The sequence below is a fragment of the Ranitomeya variabilis genome, chromosome 2 (genome assembly GCF_051348905.1).
Source record: "Ranitomeya variabilis isolate aRanVar5 chromosome 2, aRanVar5.hap1, whole genome shotgun sequence".
Lineage (NCBI taxonomy): Eukaryota > Metazoa > Chordata > Amphibia > Anura > Dendrobatidae > Ranitomeya > Ranitomeya variabilis.
In genome coordinates this window covers 40,373,986-40,397,840 of record NC_135233.1, presented here as the reverse complement: position 1 = coordinate 40,397,840, position 23,855 = coordinate 40,373,986, and the positions used below count along the sequence as shown (strand labels likewise).

Here is a 23,855-nt window from a genome sequence, read left to right as displayed (position 1 = left end):
TAAACAAAAGTTTGTAAAATTTTCTAAATTTTTGCCAAATTTCCATTTTTGTTAATAAAGTCCATATTGATTCAAAGTGACCACTAACATGAAGTACAATGTCACGAGAAAACAATCTCAGAATTGAAACTTTCCAGAGATTTAACCTCATAAAGTGACAATGGTGAGAATTGAAAAAATTGGCCTGGTCAGGAAGGTGAAAACTGTCTTGGGGGTGAAGGGGTTAGAACGCTGTAATTCCTAAACCCTTATTCCAATTAGAATGTGAATCCCCTCGAATTAAAGCTGAGGGTCTGCACATTAAGCACATCAATATAATAAATTTAGGTACTCAAATAATTCTGCGTGAATCGGTCACCAGCCAGTACAAGTACAGATACAGAGTGCTAGTAAGTGCATGGAGGCTGTGTAAACAGATGCTACAAGGAATCTGATTTGGAGGAAAATATTGGAAGTATAAAATAGGGATAGTTACATACGTGAGGTGAGGTGATAGGCCTGTCTAAAGATGTGTTTTTAGGCCACGCTTAAAACTGGGGGTATTGGGAAGTAATCTAATTGTCTGGGGTAGTGCATTCTAGAGAATTGGTGCAGCACGTAAGACGTGTTGGAGGCGGGAGTTTCAGATTATTGAGGATGTTGGTTTTAGGTCATTAGCAGAATGGAGAACACGGGTAGGATGGTAGATAGACGAGGGAGGAGATGTAGGGCGGTGCAGAACTGTGGAGAGTTTTGTGGGTGAGAGAGAGAAGTTTTATATTGAACTCTATTTTGGATGGGCAACCAGTGCAATGACTGGCACAGGGTGGAGGCATCAGTGTAGTGGTTGGACAGGAATATGATCCTGGATGCTGCATTCAGGATGGTTTGGTTAGGAGACCAATTAATAGAGTTGCAATAGTCCAGGCGAGAATGAATCCGAGCAACAGTAAGCATTTTTTGCATTGTGAAAGGTATGAAAAGGTTGAATTCTAGAGATGTTTTTGAGGTGAAGGGGTCATGAGCAAGTGATCGAATGTAGGGGGTGAAGGAAAGATCTGAGTCAAATATGTCCCCAAGACAGAGGACATGTTGCTGAAGAGTAATGGTGGAACCACACAGAAATGGTAATATCAGGCATAGGTAGGTTAGTGGAGGGAGGAAACACAAGGAGTTCTGTTTTTGACATTCAGTTTTTAGATAGAGGGAGGACTTAATGTGAGAGACAATGACTGGTGTTGTGTAGTAATGCAGAGGTGATGGAGGGAAAGATACCAGATGAGAGACAGCCTGGGAAAGGGACTGAAGGAGGTGTGGGGGAATAGGGTCACTTGTGCAGGTAGTAGGATGAGAAGATGCAAGGGGATAGTACAAGACAGTATTCTCAAAAGTAAAGTAAATTACAGCAATGTCCCCCAATTGGCCCTACATTAATGATGTCCCCCATTTGCTACCATAAACCAATAATTTATGTTCCTCATCCTGACCCCCATACAGTAATTGCCACCCCTTTATTTAAAAAGATCCCTGATACTGGGCTTCTTTATTGTCAAGTTGTGTCTGTTTTTAGCAAGGAAGGTGGGCCTCAAACTGTCCCTGGAACTGGGACCCTAATCCCTGTCCCGGGGGTACTCTTGAAGGTAGAGAGGCCTGAGTCTCTGACCTTACTATGCTCCTGTTAAACCCTGATCTGTCCCCTCACTCACCCCATGAGGCATGTAAAGTAAACAAGACACAAAGACAAAACAGGGATAACCGAAAACCTCTATCATGCAAAAGCACTTAATCAACAATAGAGGAGGATAGGGACAGGGAGGCATAAACTAAATGGGAACAGGGACCCAAGAGGTAAACACACGTGTGTACACAGCAAACCACAGAACACTACTCCAACAACTCCAACCACTTGGCTTTAGCACAGGAAGACTAATCTTTCACTGGCAGGGACAAGGTCTGGCCGGTTTTTATAGAAAGAAGTAATGACCAGACTCAAAGTTGCTGAGATGCAGCTGCATGTTTCTGACCAGCATAGAAAGGGTTGTTAACCTCTTAAGCACCAAAGGAAACCAAATTCATTTGATATGGGACACAAATCACACACACCATCTCTAAAGAAGACCTGCGATACATTGCCTGACATGACCGTCTAACTCCAGGGGGACATGACACCCTCGTGACGTTTAATGTCCCCATCCTAGATGCCTTCATCATGGACCCCCTATGTCCACTTTAATAAGGTCCCCATCCTGGACCCCTTTATTTAATAAGGTCCTGATCCTGGGCCGCCGGCCTATCAAAGACTGCAGACATCAGCTTGCGGCCTCTGACAGGCCGGCGGCCATGAAACGTCATTGCGATGTGACGTCCGCGCATGCCCTGTCGCAGCTGCAGCCAGCGTTCATCTTTATGTGCGTTGTCGCGGCGGGACAGGTAGTGTTCCCTGCGTGCTCCTGCTTGCGCTTGGTAGTCGCAGGAATGTTTCCGTCTATGACGTCTGGCTCATGATTGCACACAGATGTGCTCGGCACCACATTGGAGCATAGTCGCTGGTCACTGGTAAACTAAAGCTGCCCTCCGGGATGGCGCAGCTCTTCCTCTGTGCTAGCAGTCAGTGACTACTTTCCTGCATTGCTGGTGAGTGGCCGCAGCCACAGAGGTTACTGCTTTCCCACAAATCAGCGGCGGCCGGACATTCTGCTCTTTGCTTACTCCTTGGTTGCCTGATGTAGTTGCTATAAACAGAAAGCTAATATGTCTCCCCTCATAGAGGAGGGAGCCGTTCCCAGGCCGGCAGGTGCAGGGGGATACGTGTGCATATTGGAGCAGGACTCCTCTAGAACTCTGCTTACTGTCAGTGCATCTGCTACAGATACAGTTCTTCATGAAGCTCCAAGCTCCGTTCTTATTCCCTCGTCACTGCAAAATCTGTGTGTAGTGTAAATACATGAAAATGCTTTTTATTAGGTTTTGGGGAATAACAATGTAGCAAGGACATGTTGCTTCTTTGCAAAAAATAAAATAATGTTAAATAATGTTTATTATTTTTTTTATAAGAATCTACTTGTTCTTTCAGGAGCTTCACATGTACATTAGACACAATGAACAAACTCTTGTGAATTGAAGCATTTAATGAGCGTGTGCAAAGGTAGTTGTGAATGGAGGGGGGAGTAGGTGATCTGTGACATCGCCTGTGGTGATTGCTAGATCCCGTGTTATCAGTTGTGTATAGAGGTATTGCCTATCCTGCTAATGCTGCCTCTGATGATAATGCAAGAACAGTTAACAGCAGTTTCTTAAACTGGAAGTACAAGTAAAAATAGGTACGGTAAACTTTTTTTTTTTTTATATACAGATTATAAAATATGGTGGGGGGAGGGGAATTCTTGCAAATGATTAATAAAAAATGTGTAAAATGAAAAATATGGTTACTTTTTTTTCCCTCCTGATGTCAGGGGAAGGAAAGAGCTGATTGGTTTATCAACCACCGATTTCAACTTATTATTATCTGGGAAATAAGCCACTGCTAATGGAGTCTGGAGGTAAAACTCTCATTCCTACGTCTGCCTGAGATATTACCACTGCAGTGAAGAATGACCTGTATTGTGGGTGGTTGTGTATGGCGGCATGCGGTCGGGCGTAGTGCGCTGATCGGTCGGGCGGTGTGCTCTCATCGGTCGGGGTTAGGGCGCACAGTGGTCGGGCGTAGTGCGGTCGGGGGTGGGGCGCTCAGCGGTCGGGCGTAGTGCGCTCAGCGGTCGGACGTAGTGCGGTCGGGGGTAGTGCTCTCAGCGGTCGGGGTTAGGGCGCACAGTGGTCGGGTGTAGTGCGGTCGGGGGTAGTGCGCTCAGCGGTCGGGCGTAGTGCGCTCAGCGGTCGGGCGGTGTGCTCTCATCAGTCGGGGTTAGGGCGCACAGTGGTCGGGCGTAGTGCGGTCGGGGGTGGGGCGCTCAGCGGTCGGGCGGTGTGCTCTCATCAGTCGGGGTTAGGGCGCACAGTGGTCGGGCGTAGTGCGGTCGGGCGTAGTGCGCTCAGCGGTTTGGCGTAGTGCTCTCAGCGGTTGGACATTGTGCACTTGTATCAGTGCTGCTAAACGGAAAAGGTTAATAAACCTGAATATTTAAGGTAAGAGTGCATTTTGTCTTATTTTTTTTTTTCTTTCTTCAGAGCTGGTACTTCCTTTCCTTACCCAGCATGCATTTCTATAGTTATTGCCTGTTTGATGTTTCTGCTCTGAGCTGAAAACCCACCTCATACATAGTTTGTCTTGGTAACGCACTGCCCGGGAGTGGGACGCCCCCCAAGCTGTGTTTCCTGGGGGCAACTGGCCCTTCACTCCAAGCTGTGTGTCCTGGAGGGTCCCCCCCCCCCCGCCCCCCCGCCGTGTCCTGGAGGGTCCCCGTCCCCCCCCCCCCCCCCGCCGTGTCCTGGAGGGTCCCCGTCCCCCCCCCCCCCCCCGCCGTGTCCTGGAGGGTCCCCGTCCCCCCCCCTGCCGTGTCCTGGAGGGTCCCCGTCCCCCCCGCCGTGTCCTGTAGGGTCCCCGTCCCCCCCCCGCCGTGTCCTGGAGGGTCCCCGTCCCCCCCCGCCGTGTCCTGGAGGGTCCCCGTCCCCCCCCCCGCCGTGTCCTGGAGGGTCCCCGTCCCCCCCCCGCCGTGTCCTGGAGGGTCCCCTTCCCCCCCCCCGCCGTGTCCTGGAGGGTCCCCGTCCCCCCCGCCGTGTCCTGGAGGGTCCCCGTCCCCCCCGCCGTGTCCTGGAGGGTCCCCGTCCCCCCCGCCGTGTCCTGGAGGGTCCCCGTCCCCCCCGCCGTGTCCTGGAGGGTCCCACATGAGAACAGGGAGTGGACAGCAAAGTCCTGCAGAAGGGAGACACCAAGTGGCCGTCACTTTTCAGTGATTTTTCAGGGAGGCGATGATCTGTTTTCCCTCAGTGATATACAGTATCTCTGTTATATGGAATTTGGTGTCTGGTCACAGACTTTTCTGCGCCATATTCCTTCCTACAAGTTGCAGTATGTGTGGAGCAATGCGACACTTTCTCCTTTTTTTTATGTAAAACTGATCCAAAAGCCGTTTTCGATGTATATTTGGACTCAGATGTACTTTATGTGGAGTCGGAAAATTCTTCAATAAGTAGCGTGACCTGACGGGTATGTTCACAGGTGTTGTTTTTTTTTTTCTTTGCTGTCTATTTCATCCAAAAACTGCAATGTGTCCAAAATCCATGAGTTTTGACTGTAATGTTACTGCAACCCCCCCCCAAAAAAAAACCAAACTCCTCTTATTGAAGATCTTTGAATAAAGTCTGATATCCACACGCTCCGTTTGCGGACCATCGGGGGCCATCATGGACATCCTCAGATCACAGCTTCCGTTCTCCCTGCTGCATACGGACATTCTTTGCCAGCGGAGCAGAAATTATAGAATTGTCACAAGATCTAAAAGTGAGTCTCGATATTTTTTTTATTTTTTATTTTTTGCATCGTAATACAGATTTGTCTGCGGTCACTCCAGAACTTTAATGGGAACAGATTTGCTTTTGGGATGGAAAAAGCTGAACCTGATATTACATCGGCACGCACCCTCCTAAGCTCCTTATTTAGAAGTCCCTTTTGGCCGGACTGGACGCGAATGTGATGTCTCCTACTAGCTGTGTTTTCTACGGAGTGACAGCGAGGCTCGTCTGATGTACAGTACACCTTTTCCTTTGCCCTTCTGGACCCCTGAACTTCATCCTATGGCCAAATTCAAGACCCCCTCCCCCTTCCAAGCCAGCGATTAGACTTAAAATCATATTTCCAGTGTAAAGGAGTGACCTCTACCATGTTTAAAGGGGTTTTAATTTACCGTCCTTCATTTTGCTTGCCCATTGTAAAAATTAATAAACTAAGATTTTCTCGAACTCCACCACAAGTCTGGCGGTGAGGCCGCATAGTCTGCATGAGACTTCTGAGTTCCAGAACTTGGCTGCGGCATGTCAGCAAATACTGGTGGCAGCAGCGGAGAGGCAGCGCTGATCTATTGGTTGCAGCATGTCAACAAAGAAATGGTCACAATTTGTTGCAGATCTTGTTGCGGTGCCATGGTTACCCTACGGAGAGTGGTGGTGCCGAGGTTACTCTACGGGGAGCGGCGGTGCCGGGGTTACCCTACGGGGAGCAACGGTGCCTTGCTTACGCTACGGAGAGTGGCGGTGCCGTTGTTACCCTGCGGAGAGTGGCGGTGCCGGGGTTACCCTACGGAGAGTGGTGGTGCCATGGTTACCCTACGGGGAGCAGCGGTGCCGTGGTTACCATATGGGGAGCGGCGGTGCAATGGTTACCCTACGGAGAGTGGTGGTGCCGTGGTTACCCTACGGGGAGCGGTGGTGCCGTGGTTACCCTACAGGGAGCAGTGATGCCAGGATTACCCTACGGGGAGGGGCGGTGCCGTGGTTACTCTACAGAGAGCGGCGGTGTCAGGATTACCCTACAGGGAGTGGCGGTGTCAGGATTACCCTACGGGGACAGGCGGTGCTGTGGTTACCCTACAGGGAGGGGCGGTGCCATGGTTACCCTACGGAGAGTGGCGGTGTCAGCATTACTCTACAGGGAGGGGCGGTGCCGTGGTTACCCTACGGGGAGGGATGGTGCCGTGGTTACTCTACGGAGAGCGGCGGTGTCAGGATTACCCTACAGGGAGTGGCGGTGTCAGGATTACCCTACGGGGAGAGGCGGTGCCGTGGTTACCCTACGGGGAGGGGCGGTGCCGTGGTTACCCTACGGGGAGGGACGGTGCCGTGGTTACCCTATGGGGAGTGGTGGTGCCGTGGTTGCCATACGGGGAGCCACTGGAAAATCAGTTCCAAAACTGAAAACTGCACAGTCCCAAGTTTGTATTGAAGTTTCTGGGAAGCTGCACCACTGAAACCTTGTAAAAGGAGCATTGAGGGGGATTACCCCCCAGGACTGGAGAAGAATAAATGTAGAATACTAGGAATTACTAGCATGTTTCCCAGCTGTGCACACAGATAACGCAGACTCTCTTCTGCCAGGTATAACGCATCCGTGGTCGTGCGAGAAAATATTTCCCGGCATCTGTACAGTGATGAGACGTTACCAGCTTGGTGCTGCTGTAATGTGGAAATGGATCAACCTAATCCGGTGTCTGGTTCCTGCACCCGATCCCCAGGGCACATATTTATAGTACGGGGTCACACTATGGCACGGTGGTTAATAACAGTCACCGTCACCAGTTTCCTTCCTGTGTGTCCAGGTTACTTTACATACGGAGAGCTCGGTGCAGTTACACTGCCATATTGTGCACTTTTTTTTTTTTTTTTTTAAAAGGGTATGTGCACACGTTGCGGATTCTCTGCAGATCCGCAGCGTTTTTTGCGGTGCAGAAATGCTGCAGATCCACAATTGACTTACAGTACAATGTAAATCAATAAGAAAAAAAAAATGCTGTGCACACTTTACAGAAAATCCGCTGCGGAAATGCGGTTTTAAAGCAGTAGCATGTCACTTCTTTTTTGTGAATCTGCAGCATTTTTGTACCCATTCCATTATAGAAAACCGCAGGGGTGAAAAATGCAGCAAAAACGCACAAAAAATGCTGCGGAACCGCACAAAAAACACGACAAATCCGCAGGTGCGTTTTCTGCCAGGAGAGGCAGAATCCGCACCAGAAATTCCTAAGCCTAATCCGCAACGTGTGCACATAGCCTTATAGTTTCATGGTAAAACTGCAGGTGGTTGCAGTGTTTGGCTGCTTTTACCAGTAATTTACAGATGGGTAATGAAGGCGACCTCGTTACCGTCCTGAGCTACCTCTGCCCTTGAATAAGTGAATCTACACAGCGGTGTTGCATGCTGGGTTGCGTTATTTCATGCGGTCATGCAGGTGCAGCATGAGTATGGCTCCACCATTTACAGTGTAGTCACCTAGATTAGCAATTTGCTGAAGATAAGTGCAGTACATTCTCCCCCTGTTTGTGTGTGTGTGTGGGTTTCCTGCAGGTTCTCCGGTTTCCTCCCACACTCCAAAGACATACTGATAGGGAATCTAGATTGTGAGCCCCAATGGGGACAGCAATGATAATGTCTGTAAAGTGCTGTGGAATATGATAGAGCAAAGCATAATAATAAATCTCACATTTGTGGTTGGTGCTTAAAGGGTTTTTTATCAAGAATTAAAAGGGGTTGCTCGGTTGTGCCCAGCGCTGCTGATCACACATAGGTCGGTGGAGGGATTCCCGCTGCTAGGCAGCCATCAAAAAGAGAATCCACTGAATACCTTAGGTAGACATTCTGAGAGGGAATGAAAAGAACAGCAGGGGGCGCCATCAGAAGGTGTCATAGAAGGCAAATGTAACCCTGTCAGAGCTGCTGTTCTATATTATGTGGGCGGTCATCCATCTGAACAGGACTGAGAAATCAGCCGATCGCCCCAGTGGCTGCACTGACCAATCTCTAGGGTCAGATTTCCAGTTGTTGGAGACACTGGAGTTGTCTTTTCTCTCTGAGTGTCTTCCCTGTGTTTTGGGGCTCGTCAGGGATATGTTGCTGTTTGTCTGGAGATCCTTCTTTTGGGGCCCGTCTTTGTGTGACGCCGCTGCGGTCATGGTCCTTCTCTTGCCTGCAGTTAATGGCCTGTTCCTCTGTTATGACTGTACATAACGAGCTGTTGTGATAATACACAGTAATTGATAGGTGCAGGGAACGGTCTCCGGACTGTCACATCCCGTCCCTTCTACTAAAGATCCCGAGAGGGCAGTGGAGGTCACGTGTACGTGCCGACCTGGGGGTCCCTGAGTGACACAAGGGTGATGGGGGCAATGCAGGGGCTTCATTACCAGGGAATTCTCATCATTCTTTTAATGCAACTTTTTTTCTTTTCTTTTTTTCTTTTTTGCGGAGCTCTTCTCTAGTAACTTGCATACGACTTGAACTATTTTCTAACGTCTTATACTTGACACTAAAAGACAGAGTTTCCGGAGGAGCATGTTTTTTCACATTGACACAAGCACGATGGTTGTCTGACACTTTTCCCACCGACCATGCACAGTACAGATCAGTTAGGCGCTGCACCGCCCCTTTAAGAGGGATTGTCTCATTATAAATTGGTAAAATTGCTCTAATCATAAAATCATCTCCACTATCGAGAAAAAATTAAATTGTTAATTTTCTTGTTTAGCACTCGTTGCCTAAGTTACCGGCCACCTCTGCTGTCTCCCAGGTGGCTCGTTTCCAAGGTTTTTTTTTTTTTTTTTTTTTTTTTTTTAAATTTTAAAATGAAAGTTCCATTTTAAATTTAAAGCTCTTATGCAGACTTCTGCGTCTCCATGGTAACCACAAATAGAATCTTTTTGAAGTTTCTACTGGAATATAAAATACAAAAATACCATTCTAAGTGCATCAGCCCTCCAAAGCGGCCACATGTCCTCCTGGCGGAGACCTGCGAGTATTTATCCGTCGCTGCGTGCCTCTTTATGAGCTGAGCTTGGAGCCTTCATCCCTCTGTCTACGATTATTCTTTCCTCGTCAGAGACTGATGAAGAATAAATGTCCGGGATGTTCTCGAGTTCCTGCGCTCCTCGTATTACATGTGTAACGTGATATTATTATCTCTTACCTCTGGAGACTCAGGGGGTTATTTTTGGTGTTTTCAGGATTGGAGGGGGGGGGGCTGTTGCGGGACATCGCCGCTTGGTGACACGCTGAAAAAGCAATTCATTGATTCTAACTTGGGAAGCTGTCATAAGATACAGGGGGCGATGGGCATGGCGACCGCCATGGGACAAGATGTGTTAATAATCGCCGGATTCTTGTATCCGCAGGCTAGCAAATGTTTAAAGGGCCAAACCACGCAAATATATGTTCTTTTTATAGCCAACTCTGCTGTGAACTTGTTTGGTTCACATGCATGATTTAAAGGGTATGTACGGTATGTTTTGTAAAAAAAAATAAACATTTTTTTTTTTTTTTTTTTACATTTTCTGCAATATCAAAAATATTTGTCAGACAAATGTAAATGTATAAAAAAAATAGACAGATTTGTGATTACTGGTCCCTTTTAAAGTCCACGTCCTGCTGATGTTTTCCTTTCCATTTCAGCTTTCTTTGTAAAATTAAAATTAAAAAAAGAAATATTAGGAAGTCTTTTTTAGACCAAGGAGAACAGTGAGAAGTGACCGCCTATTCACAGGAACCATCTGATTGCCCCTTTAGAATGGAGCAGCAGGGCACATGGTCGAGCGCCACTCCGCTCACTCTTTATGGGAACTGCTGGTGTCAGCATGCGCACTCCTACCCCATTCTGCTGATCTGTGTGGGTCCCAGCGGTCACATCTTGTCGCTTTTTTTCGTTTTGTGCTGCGTCGCTCCATTGCGGAGATATTACATTTTTTGCCTTTGGAGCACAGTATGTGAAATCTCTGCTCGTAGCACAACCAGATGATTCATTCTTCAGAGTCTTCTCTGGGGGTGTGTGCTTTCACCCCTCCCACCCAGACTCTGCCGAGCTGTGATTGGCGGGATATGGGAGGGAGGATGTGAAAGCACGCTCCCCCAGATTCTGAAGAAACGCCCAGTTGGATTACAAACAGAATTTTCACATATTGTTCTTAAAAAAAAAAAAAAAACACAAAACAAAACAAATGTAAATATCTGACGCAGCACAAAACCGTTCTGTGCCCATAGAAGTCAATGGATTGAATGGAAACATGCGTGTCTCATGTTTGCATAGTTAATAAAAAAAAACCGATAAAATAAAAAAACAAAAAATAGACAAAGTCCTTTTTTCCATACGTGGATGATCCCAAACAGACTGTGATGCCATTGAACATCCAATTATCATAGCTGCGATGCTCTGCATTTTCTCTCCCATCTTTCATAGCTGCGATGCTCTGCATTTTCTCTACCATCTATCATAGTTGCGATGCTCTGCGTTTTCTCTCTCATGTATCATAGCTGTGATGCTCTGCGTTTTGTCTCTTCCATCTAATGTAAATATCTGACACAGCGCAAAACAGTTCTGCTGTGCCCATAGAAGTCAATGGATTGAATGGAAACATGCGTGTCTCATGTTTGCATAGTTAATAAAAAAACCCGATAAAATAAAAAAACAAAAAATAGACAAAGTCCTTTTTTCCATACGTGGATGATCCCAAACAGACTGTGATGCCATTGAACATCCAATTATCATAGCCGTGATGCTCTGTATTTTCTTTCCCATCTATCATAGTTGCGATGCTCTGCGTTTTGTCTCTCCCATCTATCATAGCTGCAATGCTCTGCGTTTTCTCTCCCATCTTTCATAGCTGTGATGCTCTGCGTTTTCTCTCCCATTTATCATAGCTGCAATGCTCTGTGTTTTCTCTCCCATTTATCATAGCTGTGATGCTCTGCGTTTTCTCTCCCATGTATCATAGCTGCAATGCTCTGCGTTTTCTCTCCCATGTATCATATCTGTGATGCTCTGCGTTTTCTCTCCCATTTATCATAGTTGCGATGCTCTGCGTTTTGTCTCTTCCATCTATCATATCTGTGATGCTCTGCGTTTTCTCTCCCATTTATCATATCTGTGATGCTCTGCGTTTTGTCTCTCCCATCTTTCATAGCTGCGATGCTCTGCGTTTTGTCTCTCCCATCTATCATAGCTGCGATGCTCTGCGTTTTGTCTCCCATCTTTCATATCTGTGATGCTCTGCGTTTTCTCTCCCATTTATCATAGCTGCGATGCTCTGCGTTTTCTCTCCCATGTATCATATCTGTGATGCTCTGCGTTTTGTCTCTCCCATCTTTCATAGCTGCGATGCTCTGCGTTTTGTCTCTCCCATCTATCATAGCTGCAATGCTCTGCGTTTTGTCTCTCCCATCTATCATAGCTGCGATGCTCTGCGTTTTGTCTCCCATCTATCATAGCTGCGATGCTCTGCATTTTCTCTCCCATATATCATATCTGTGATGCTCTGCGTTTTCTCTCCCATCTATCATAGCCGCGATGCTCTGTTTTTTCTCCCATCTATCATAGCTGCAATGCTCTGCTTTTTCTCTCCCATCTATCATAGCTGCAATGCTCTGCGTTTTGTCTCCCATCTATCATAGCTGCGATGCTCTGCGTTTTGTCTCTCCCATCTATCATAGCTGCAATGCTCTGCGTTTTGTCTCCCATCTATCATAGCTGCAATGCTCTGCGTTTTGTCTCCCATCTATCATAGCTGCGATGCTCTGCGTTTTGTCTCTCCCATCTATCATAGCTGCAATGCTCTGCTTTTTCTCTCCCATCGATCATAGCTGCAATGCTCTGCGTTTTGTCTCCCATCTATCATAGCTGCGATGCTCTGCGTTTTGTCTCTCCCATCTATCATAGCTGCGATGCTCTGCGTTTTGTCTCTTCCATCTATCATAGCTGTGATGCTCTGTGTCAGCAGAAAACTTTCAGTATTTTTTTTATTTTTTTGCTGCACTAGCTCTTCTTTGGGCTTTGATCAGACAGGCCAGCCTTCACTCATTACCCATAACCCTGTTGCATGGCCACTTGTTGCCCATCCTGGAATTATTTTTAATAGGTATTTGCCACTGCTCCACTACATATCAGAAACACCCCACAAGCCCTACAAGACCTGCCATGTATCAGGAACATCTCATTTGACCTGCTTTTTTGGAGATGCTCCGAATCCTTGTCCGGCCATCACAATTTAGCCCTTTTCACCTTTGCTCAGATCCCTACATTTGCCCAATCTTCCTGCTTTCAAAACATCTATTTCTATCCCTGACGGCTCACTTGCTCCCTGATATTTTGCCCTCCTTGTTCTTCACTTCACCAGTGGGTGGTTTTGGGTTATGGCTATTCGGCGTATATTTAGCCACCTGTCAATCCTTTTAATTAAGCCGGCAGGTATTGACCGGTGGTGGACGTGCGCTCTATGGACGTATGGATTAATGACCGGATCATCTACAGCTCACAGGTCTCCGTTATTGACTTTCCGGAGTCGGAAGTAGAACTGATCATTTAGAACGGTGAATGGAAGTGGTTTTATTCTTCAGTTGTATGTATTAAATTCATGCAGTAAACTCAAGTATACGGTACATTAAAAGGGTATTCCTGTAACAACAAATAGTTATCCAATAATAGTAAGATAGTCTCTAACTTCTGCATCTGACCTCTGAGCCCCCCATGATTGCCATAAGGGGGACATCTGAACGGTCACACACTGCCGCTCTATTCTTTCTTTATGGGACGACCGAAAATTTGACCCGTATTATAACATTTTGCAAATAAAAGTAAAGAAAACAGAATTACCCTCACCCCATTTCTTTCCCATAAATGGTGACTCTAGCACATGCATCTCATTTTGAAAAAATGAAGCCCTCATAAAATGACACCGACAAAAAAAAAATGGATAATAGAAATAGAGGGGGGAAAAAAACAAAATAACTTGGTCCTTGTGGGCATGGCTTACAGAGTAATAATGCGGAGCAGCCTAAAGACACGCCCCCGAGGATCCTGTGCAGCACTCCCCCCCCCTGAGCACACAGCATCAGAGGATTCAGAAGTTTGCATTCACAAGAAATGACTGAAAACTTGCATCGCAAACCTGGACAACCCCTTTATTGTGGCCTTATTCTGCTGTGTTCCCCCATGTCAATCTGTTCTTTTGCTATTTGTAGTATGAAAGCTGCTTATCTTGGCTCAGGCAGTGCATTAGATCTTTTACTATAAACGGTGGTTGTCTCAGGACTGATAGTGATGGTATACAGCTGACCTAAGAGGTGACACTCTAGAGACTGGAGTAATCCGAAATGGTAGGCAAGACACCTACTATAAATGGGTCGAGGGGGGCGGCCTTTACATATTTTGCTTCGGAGGTAAGGAGCCACAGGTTTTGCCATGGCGGACCCCCTCCGATCTCTAGAATTAAGCATTTCGAAAGACAACATAATTGATTATTGACTATATTGGGCTGTCGCTTTTTAAAGGGTATCTTAGCAGGTTTTCTCTATGTAATCTGATGTAGGGAGAGAGACCCTGATTCCAGCAATGTATCACTTACTTTACTGGGTGCAGTTGTTATGATAGATCTGCAGCAGAGAAAACTGTGATTGTAGCAGAGCTTGGAATGCTGAGCCCTGTGTAACTCCACCCACATAACTGATTGTATGTGGACAGAAAGTGGCCAATCAGAGATGGGGGTGTGGTTGGACTAGGAGGCTCGAGGCAACTAGTCCTGTAGTGACACTTCTGCTGATAAATCACTGGTTTTATTGAATGTGCAATAAGTAATAAATCACTGGAATCATGAACTCATTCCCTACGTCACGCTTCTTTCAGATGGTAATTTTACCATTCGTTTTTACTACAGGCTGTAAAGCAGGACTGGAGTGTAATGCTGCCATCTAGTGGTTCATGTTAAAATGTCAGTATTTTATCATTTCTCTTGCGTGTATTCATTCAGATTCCGGATTTGTCTAAATGTCGGATGCTTGGTGTTATCGACCAGTAAGAATTCTCCGTGTAGCATCCGTCCCAGAATCCCAGCTGTGATTTTTACTAGCGTAGGTGTAACCGGTCCCACCTGCCGCACTGACATGTCATTGTCTCCCTCCTCTAGATGCTACGTCCACGGATCAGCAGGATCTCTTCTGCCAGAAGTTGCAGCAGTGCTGCGTACTGTTTGATTTTATGGACTCTATATCGGACCTGAAGAGCAAAGAAATCAAGAGAGCCACCCTGAACGAACTGGTGGAGTACGTGTCCACGAATCGAGGGGTGATCATAGAGCCCGCGTACACCGATATCATACGAATGGTAAGTGCCGCCAATGGAAATCCAGAGGGATTGTCTGCAGCTTCACACCTGCCAGAGTAATGCAATATCAGACATGGACAGGAGGTGGCGCTGTTTCTGAGAAATGAAAGCACTGGATGACGAGACGGTCACAAGTTTCTGCTTCGTTTTTTTTTGCCAGCGTTCTCCTGTGCTGCAGAGGTAAAAAGCCGCCTCTGCTTGCAGTACTGGAAAGTAAGTCTTCAGGTTGGTCCGGACGCCCATTTTTCAGCCCGCTACTCTCCTTTTCACCGTGCACGTTATGACTCCTCTTATAGGATAGTATTGCAGTTATAGCTGGCAGCAACCTGAGCTGGCTCCAGTTGCTGCCGCTCAACCCCTTAAATGCCGCTCTTAATTTCTGAAAAATATACAAAATAGCCAGAATATTTTTGTTTTTTGTGACCCCAAAAATGCAATGAAAAAACAAACGTTGTACGTACCCCAAAATAATAACCATAAAATTAATGCAAATAAATAAATAAAAGTAAGGCTGCGGGCTGAAAAATAATAAATGTAGAAGTCTCTGGGAGTGGAGAGAAAAAACAAGATAGTTATTTTTGGCAGTAAAATATAAAAATAACTAAATAATTTTTATATTCTCACCATAATTGTACCGACCTTGAAGAATGATGTTGCCAGGTTCGCTTTATACTGCACAATGGACACTAAAACATGAAGTACATGAAGCTCTTACCTTCTTGGTCAGTGGTTGGCTCGGTGGGCTTTTCCTTTCAGGAGGTAGAGACCAGATGGAACTGATGCACATTGGATTTCCAACCGAAATATAAGACAGTTGTCCACCATGCTTTACCCTGCCACTTCCACTGATGTTTCACATTACCTGCACATTATTTGATATTTGTGCAGACTTTTTTGAGTATATGATCATAATATTTGCAAATCTTAGGAAGTGGAAGAATTGCAGGTTCTATTAATCGTATCCAAGCATCCCGTCTCGCTGACAGTCTCTATGGCCACCTTGTAAACATCCACAAGGCCTTGTACTGATGAGCGGCTGATGGACGGAACATCCAACACTTACAGGGACATCGTGCATGTTTTAAAGGGGGTTTGTCAGCACGAAGTGACAGTGCAAGCGAAGCACATCGCTTTGTAGGGGATGCAGCCTTTTAAAAAAAAAAAAAAAACCCGCACCTTGGTGACCTACCTTTAGGAAAGGTCATCAATTTCTGATTAGCTGGGGTCTGACCCCCAGCAACCCCCTCTCGCCGGCTCCTGGTTGTTACTAGCGGATAATGCCTGAGATATTGTGGATGTGTTTCCTCTTATGCTGGATTAGTTTTCTTCAGGTCTCAGCTTTCTGCTCACGCTCCAAGAAGCACAATTGCATCCTGTAAATTGTCACTAGTGGGGGTCCATGTGTGTGTGATGGGGAACTGAATGATAGCCCACCAGGGGACATTTTCTGATCTCCTCTTTTGAACGAGATGACAAAAGTAGGAATTTGTGGCTTGTTGCTGTCCCCGTGCCCGTCTGGTGCTCCTCGCTGCTGTCTCTGTGCCCATCTGGCGCTCCTCGCTGCTGTCCTTGTGCCCGTCTGGCGCTCCTCGCTGCTGTCCCCGCCTGGCACTCCTCGCTGCTGTCCCCGCCTGGCGCTCCTCGCTGCTGTCCCCGCCTGGCGCTCCTCGCTGCTGTCCCCGCCTGGCGCTCCTCGCTGCTGTCCCCGCCTGGCGCTCTTCGCAGCTGTCCCCGCCTGGCGCTCTTCGCAGCTGTCCCCGCCTGGCACTCCTCGCTGCTGTCCCCGCCTGGTGTTCCTCGCTGCTGTACAGGACGTATTTTCCACTTTCGCGCTTTCAGTCTGCATAAGATTTTCTTATTCTTTACCATTTCTTTCCTCCTGTTTTATTAGGAGGTGGATGTTTTCGATGATGGTTTTAGTTGTTTTCCACTAATCAGGCTGCAGCTAATGGTCCCATTCCTTCCTTGTTTGGAGCTTTCTCCATGATGTCCTGCTGTATTGTCGCCCTCATTCTGCCCGGATTGTATTATGCAGCCGATTTTTTTTTAAGTTCTTTAAAGGGACAATGCAGTAAGAAGTGCCCGGCCGGCATGTCCTTGTTGGGGTGCCGGTATATCATGGCGCAGCTGTTGTGCCCTGCTGCCGATATTGGCACTTCTGGTTGACATTAGTCTAATGTGTCAAAATTTGGTAAATCTTCCCCAGTGTAGGATTTAGGATATGGGGTCATTTGAGCAAGTGTAAAGGGGCTAACCTGAGCCTGTCACGTCTGCACCGGGAGGCAAGAGGGGCTGCGTACGTGGCCTCGGGCTGCAGGCCAGGTATCGGCGGCCATGCCTGGCAGGTTAGGTGCACGCTACCTATAGAAGCGAGAGGCCCTGGATAACATGCACAGTAATGGCGGAGAAATCTGTAAGTCAGCGGCTGCACATCACATATACATCAGTCACTATGGTTTTTTGTTTTTTTTTGCGTATTTTTATTTTTTTATTTTTTACAGATTAGTTCCAATATCTTTAGGACGCTCCCTCCTAGCGACAATCCAGACTTTGATCCGGAAGAGGATGAGCCGACATTAGAAGCCTCATGGCCTCACATACAGGTACAGTGCCCCCCAATTTATTTTTTCATGGGGGGGGGGGTAGCTTTATTATTAAGTAACTCAAGTGTCATGTCTTGTTGTTATCTTCTGTCATGGACACCGTCTCTCCGCTCTCCATCATATATGGTCTCCCTTGGTCAAATAAGGCCCCGGCTCTGCTCACACGGGTGAAAAAAGAATAAGTTGTCCCCTCTCCATAGGAGCATTCTCAACCTCCGCTCCATTCATTGTCTATCGGACTGTTGGAAATATCCGAGCGCTATGCTTAGCAGTCCGATAGACAATGTATAGAGTTTAAGCACGCCTCCGATACATTTAGGATGGGACTTTTTTTTTTTTTTTTTTTGTCAACGGCATAGGTCCTACAGTTATGGAAGACATTTTATTTTTGGGGTCGTGGCAAACGTAACGCATTTACCTACATCCCTGATTGGTCGCCACATTAGCTCCAAAATAATATTGGACAGAGGCAATAACGATATATATGCCATGTTTCCTATCCATGGAAAGCTAAAATCCTGATCGGAAATATGGCATTAATATCTCCCGCCTGGGACCTCCAGGTTGGGAGAGATCCTGAAATCCCATACTTTTTTTATTTCTAGCTTCATCCCATTAATCAGCCCCAATCGGAGGTCAACTAGGGGAGGTATTTGAGCATGACCTTTATCTGATAAATACAGATTTTCTATTATAATCATTGTCAGTCCTGGAAATCACAGTTTGCTGTGGTGCTGTACCATTTTCCCAAAAGGAGTGCTTTTCTACACTAAAATCTGCACCATTTCTATGACATGAGATTTAGTTTTTTTTTTCGTTTGGTTATCCCTCTTTATTACAGTTTTGTCTGCTTTTGTATCATATTTGTATATTTTTTTTTTTAAATAAACACTGTCTACTTTTTGGATTAAACATATAAGGACATGTGCACACGTAGGTTCGGGTCCCTGCGGGTTCGATAAATCTGCAGGGCAAAACCGCTGCGGTTATCCCTGCAGATTTATCACGTTTTGTCTTGCGGTTTCCGCTGCGGGTTCACGCCTGTACTATTGATGCTGCATATGCAGCAATATGCAGCATCAATAGTAATGTTAAAAATAATAAAACATGGTTATATACTCACCCTCTGACGTCCCGATCTCCTCGGCGCTGCACACGGCGGTCCGGTTCCAAAGATGCTGTGCGAGAAGGACCTTCGTGACGTCACGGTCATGTGACCGCGACGTCACCGCAGGTCCTGCTCGCATAGCAAACCTGAGACTGGACGGCCGCGTGCAGCGCTGAGAGGTGAGTATATCATTATTTTTTATTTTAATTCTTTTTTCTCTAGTCACCTTCCACGACAGCCACTTCGGAGGTTGTCTTCCCCGCCCTAATAAAGGACAGGAACACAAAGAGGTTAAATACCCCTCCCCTTCCTGCACCGCCAGTGTTTTCCTGTCCCCTATGGGGCATGAGGAGATTCTAAGGGGCTGCCGTGGCCGGCGACCGGAGCTCCACTTACCAGAAGCCGGGCAGCATGAGGTCGGGCGTCCCTCCTCAAAGATTGCTGCTCCCGTCTCCTTTCTTCGGAGGGACTCGGGACCTTCCCGCCCCTCCTGCGTTCCCTTTGCGGAGTAATGCGGGGTGGTGACGTGCGTACCGGGGGCCTCTTGCAGCCCCCCGGTTTCCTCCTCCCTGCTGCAAGCGCTGGATGTGGCGCGCGTCCCGGAGTCTGTGGCCGGCTGACGGCTGGGTCACTTCCGGGTTTACGCACGTCACTTCCGGTTCACTCAGGTGCGTTCCAAGAAGCACGCGCCGGCCGGCAATGGCATCCAAGCAGCAAGAACACGCCATACAGCAGCGTTTCGGGGGCGTCCCAGGACCTACCCCAATCGGGCGATGGTGGGTGGGGGGAGCACCATGACGCTGGGCCTTCGATCCTATATAAGAGATCCAGGTAGCAAGGTAAGCTGTCTGACTGTTCACTACGTGACGGACATGGACGGTGATAGACCCCCTTGCACTGCAGCTGCAGATGCCAGCGTTCCCCCTCCTACCCAAGTACGTAGCAGGGATTGGGCCCAGCTATCCCGTATATACGTGTATGCATATATGCATATATAGTCATATACCCTTAGTGGCTTAGCAAACCCTCTTTCTCTCTTTTAATAGGGAGAAAAGGTTTCTGATCCTAGAAAGTCAAGCCGCAGATGTAAAGTGTGTGCGACCAAACTCCCATTGACGTACGGGAAAAAGCTCTGCCAATCCTGTACGGATGAGGTCCTACGCGCTGAACAGCCCTCGCTGCTGGATAGCATTAGATCCCTCATTAAGGATGAGGTCCGTTCTTCTATGGCTACCTTCTCACAAATGTCGGTGCCTCAGCCACCCCCTCCAAAGAAGAGGAAAAAAGCCCCAGTAGAATCCGACCCGGACTCAGGAGAAATCCAGTCCTCGGGTTCGGAAGATGACTGGGAAAATGAAGGCTCCACTTCTACCCCCACCCTTAAATCAGAAAACAAAAAATACTATTTTAATTCTGAGGACATGAGTGACCTAATCAATTTAGTAAGAGGCACCATGGGGGTAGAGGATGAAGAAGTTACACTCACAGTACAAGATGAGATGTTTGAGGGTCTGAAGCCCAAAGATCAAAAAGGGTTTCCGGTACATAAGAATTTACGAGATCTAATTCTTCATGAATGGAACCTCCCTGAAAAAGGTTTGACTGTGCCATCAGAGCTAAAAAACCGGTGTCCATTGGACGGGGATAACTCTCTATGGGAGACCCCGAAAGTGGATGTACAGGTGTCCAGGGTAACTAAGAAGACAGCCCTTCCATTTGAGGACTCTTCGCAACTCAAGGATCCGATGGATCGTAAAATAGAGAGTTTGTTAAAGTCCTGGGACACCTCCACAAATTTACTAAAGTCCAATATTGCCTCCACTTGCGTGGCCAGATCTCTATTTGCCTGGTTACGCAAGCTTGAGGATCACTTGACACAGGGTACCCCAAGGGAGGAAATGTTAGACTCTCTGCCCTTGCTACAGAAGGCAACGGGATTCCTAGCTGACGCTTCTGCTGAATCGGTCCGTGTAGCCGCAAAAGCTGCCGTCCTTTCCAACTCATCCAGAAGAGCACTTTGGATAAAATCCTGGGGAGGCGATTTTGTCTCCAAGTCCAAATTATGTAGCATACCCTTTCGGGGTCATAATGTGTTTGGACCCATTCTGGATGACATTTTGGATAAGGCGGCAGATAAAAAGAAATCTCTCCCTGAGCAGAAGATTCCTAAAAAACGCTTTTTTCGTCCCTCCCGTGACCAATCTTCACAGAGAGGAAAAGGCAAAACGGGAAGATGGAGCTATCCCAAGGGAGGCAGGGGAAAAAATATCCTGGCCCCTCAGGCCCAACAGACCCCAGATAAGCAATGACTGTGCTCCGGTCGGGGTCGACTCTCACGTTTTTTCACCAAGTGGCAGAACATCTCCACAAATCAGTGGGTCCTTCGTACAGTTCAAGAGGGACTAAAAATAGAATTCGTGAGACCACCCCCTCAATGCCTAAGGATAACCTCCCTTCAAAACCCAGACCTCCAAAACTCCTTGTTACAAGATCTACAAAAATTACTGCGGTCAAATGTGATCTCGCAGGTACCGAAATTGGAGGAAGGACGTGGTCATTATTCACGCCTTTTTCTGATAACCAAGCCATCGGGGAAGAACAGAATTATCATAAATTTGAAACCCTTGAACGAATCAGTCCGGTACAGGAGATTCAAAATGGAGACAGTCAAATCAGAATCCCCCTCAAAATTGGATGACGGCGACTGTGGATCTGAGGGATGCGTATTACCATGTGCCAATCCACCCAGAGCACAGGAAATTCCTCAGATTCGCAGTCTCCAAGGGTCACCAGATCGAACATTTCCAGTTCAATGTCCTCCCCTTCGGCATCTCGTCAGCCCCACGGGTTTTCACAAAAATTATGGCAGAAGCAATAATCTTCATCCGTCAACAAGGAATATGCATCGTCCCGTATTTAGACGACTTCCTGATTATGGCCCCACCTGCCCCCCGTCTGGAAACAGACGTATCAAAGACCCTAGAGATATTACAAACTCTGGGTTGGATCCCAAATCTGGAGAAGTCAGAGATCCGTCCCTCCACAAGGAGAAAATTTCTGGGGGTGCTACTGGACTCGGAAGTAAGAACATCTTTTCTGCCCAAAGATCATCAAATCAACCTTGTCCGCAAAGTGGCCAAATTCAGGGGCCAGCGTGCACCGACCCTCAGAGAATCAATGTCGGTACTAGGGTCCCTGACCGCATGTATACAATCAGTGTCCTGGGCCCAGGCTCACACACGAGCTCTCCAGACTTACGTACTCCTACATTCCAGGAGACGACAGATTCCATTGAGTCAAAAGGTTCCTCTCCCTGGCCATGTAAAAGCATCTCTAAAATGGTGGCTAGATTACCAAAATCTCCAGAGAGGAGTAAGCTGGGATCACCTTCCCCTAAAAACACTCCGCTCAGATGCCAGCAAAAGAGGCCGGGGTGCAGTGGTAGAGGGTTTCCACTTTCAGGGACAATGGGCATCGAATATCAGCAGCAGCTCCTCGAATCTAAGGGAACTAAAAGCTGTAGAGGAAGCCCTAAAAGCGTCATCTTCGCTGATCAAGAATCATCACGTTCGTATTTACTCGGACAATATGACCACGGTAGCCTATCTACGACACCAGGGAGGAACGAAGTATGCCTCTCTGAAGGAAGTAGCTGCAAGAATATTTTTCTGGGCAGAGAAAAACCTTCTATCAGTCACAGCGGTACATCTGAGGGGGTTAGACAACACTCAGGCGGATTTCCTCAGCATGAAAGACGTTCATCCAGGAGAGTGGTCCCTAGACCAAACAGTGTTTCAATCCCTAACCTCAAAATGGGGTACTCCAGAGGTGGATCTATTCGCCAACAGGCAAAATGCGAAGGTAGAAACATTTTTCTCCCTTCATCACAAAGACAAGGCACAGGGAATAGATGCCTTCTCACAGCGGTGGAAGTTCAACCTTGCATATGCTTTTCCTCCCATTACCATGGGCGCCTAACAGGCGCCCTGTTAGATATGGCCCTGGAAGGTCCCTACCTTCTACCTCAAAAGCCCGATCTCCTACACCAGGGTCCCCTACTACATCCAGACCTAAACAGGTTGAACTTGGCGGCATGGCTACTGAAGCCACAATCTTAAAAGCTAAAGGTCTCTCGGATGACGTAATTCAGACCCTTCAAAAAAGCAGGAAAGCGGTAACCAACGCCATCTATACTAAGGTCTGGAAAAAAATTACGTCCTGGTGCTCCCCAGAAGTTCCAGACCCCTTCAATCCTGATATAGCAAAAATCCTGCAATTTTTACAGAAGGGCTTGGAAATGGGCCTTACCCCTAGCACACTCAAAGTGCAAGTATCGGCCCTTAGTAGCTTTTTTGATTACAGCTTAGCCAATCACCGCTGGATCAAACGATTCATGACAGCAGCATCCAGAATTCGTCCTACGCTCCGTAGTAAGGTGCCTTCCTGGGACCTCAATACAGGACTTAACGCACTAACCCAGAGTCCATTTGAACCCCTGGATGCTATAACCATAAAGAACTTAACTTTGAAAACAGTCTTTCTGGTTGCAATCACTACGGCTAGACGGATTGGTGAGTTACAGGCCCTGTCGATACAGGAGCCTTATCTAACGGTGACTGAGGATAGCATTATACTAAAACTAGACCGGTCCTTTTTACCTAAAGTGGTCTCGAATTTCCACAGAGATCAGGACATTCTACTACCTTCATTTTGCCCGAACCCCTCCAACCCTAAAGAACAGGCCTTCCACACCTTGGATGTTCGCAGGGTGGTCTTATCTTACTTACAACAGACTGAAGCCTGGCGAACTGACCAAAATGTATTCATCCAGTTCGCGGGACGAAACAAGGGAAAGAAGGCGGCAAAAAACACTATTGCAAGATGGATCAAACAGTCTATTTGTCTGGCCTATTCATCACAGGGACTGGATCCACCTGCCTCTCTGAAAGCACACTCTACCCGAGCGATGGCAACATCATGGGCAGAGAGGGGGAATGCCTCAGCAGAGCAGATATGTAGAGCCGCCACCTGGTGGTCCATCCATACGTTCACCAGATATTACCGGCTAAATTTCAATAGGGATTTAACATTTGGCAGACGCGTTCTGCAGGCCGTGGACCCTCCCTAGAGAAATTAGCTGTTGGTACTACTCCGAAGTGGCTGTCGTGGAAGGTGACTAGAGAAAATAGAATTATTCTTACCGTTAATTCGGTTTCTAGGAACCTTCCACGACAGCACTAATTTCCCTCCCTATCTGATATTCTTATTGGATGATTCCTGCACTTTTGTGGTAATTATACATGCTACGGTGTCCAGGAAAACACTGGCGGTGCAGGAAGGGGAGGGGTATTTAACCTCTTTGTGTTCCTGTCCCCTATT

General features: G+C 47.2%; 1 protein-coding gene across 1 annotated transcript in view; it reads left to right on the top strand.

Moving 5' to 3' along the window:
* The window catches only part of PPP2R5A (protein phosphatase 2 regulatory subunit B'alpha), a 62,366-nt gene that overhangs the window by 21,962 nt on the left and 16,549 nt on the right, over positions 1–23,855 (top strand). The window contains exons 2-3 of the mRNA XM_077282306.1: positions 14,569–14,765; positions 17,267–17,368. Of these exons, the coding sequence (XP_077138421.1) occupies positions 14,569–14,765; positions 17,267–17,368 (299 nt within the window). The remainder of the gene's footprint in view (positions 1–14,568; positions 14,766–17,266; positions 17,369–23,855) is intronic.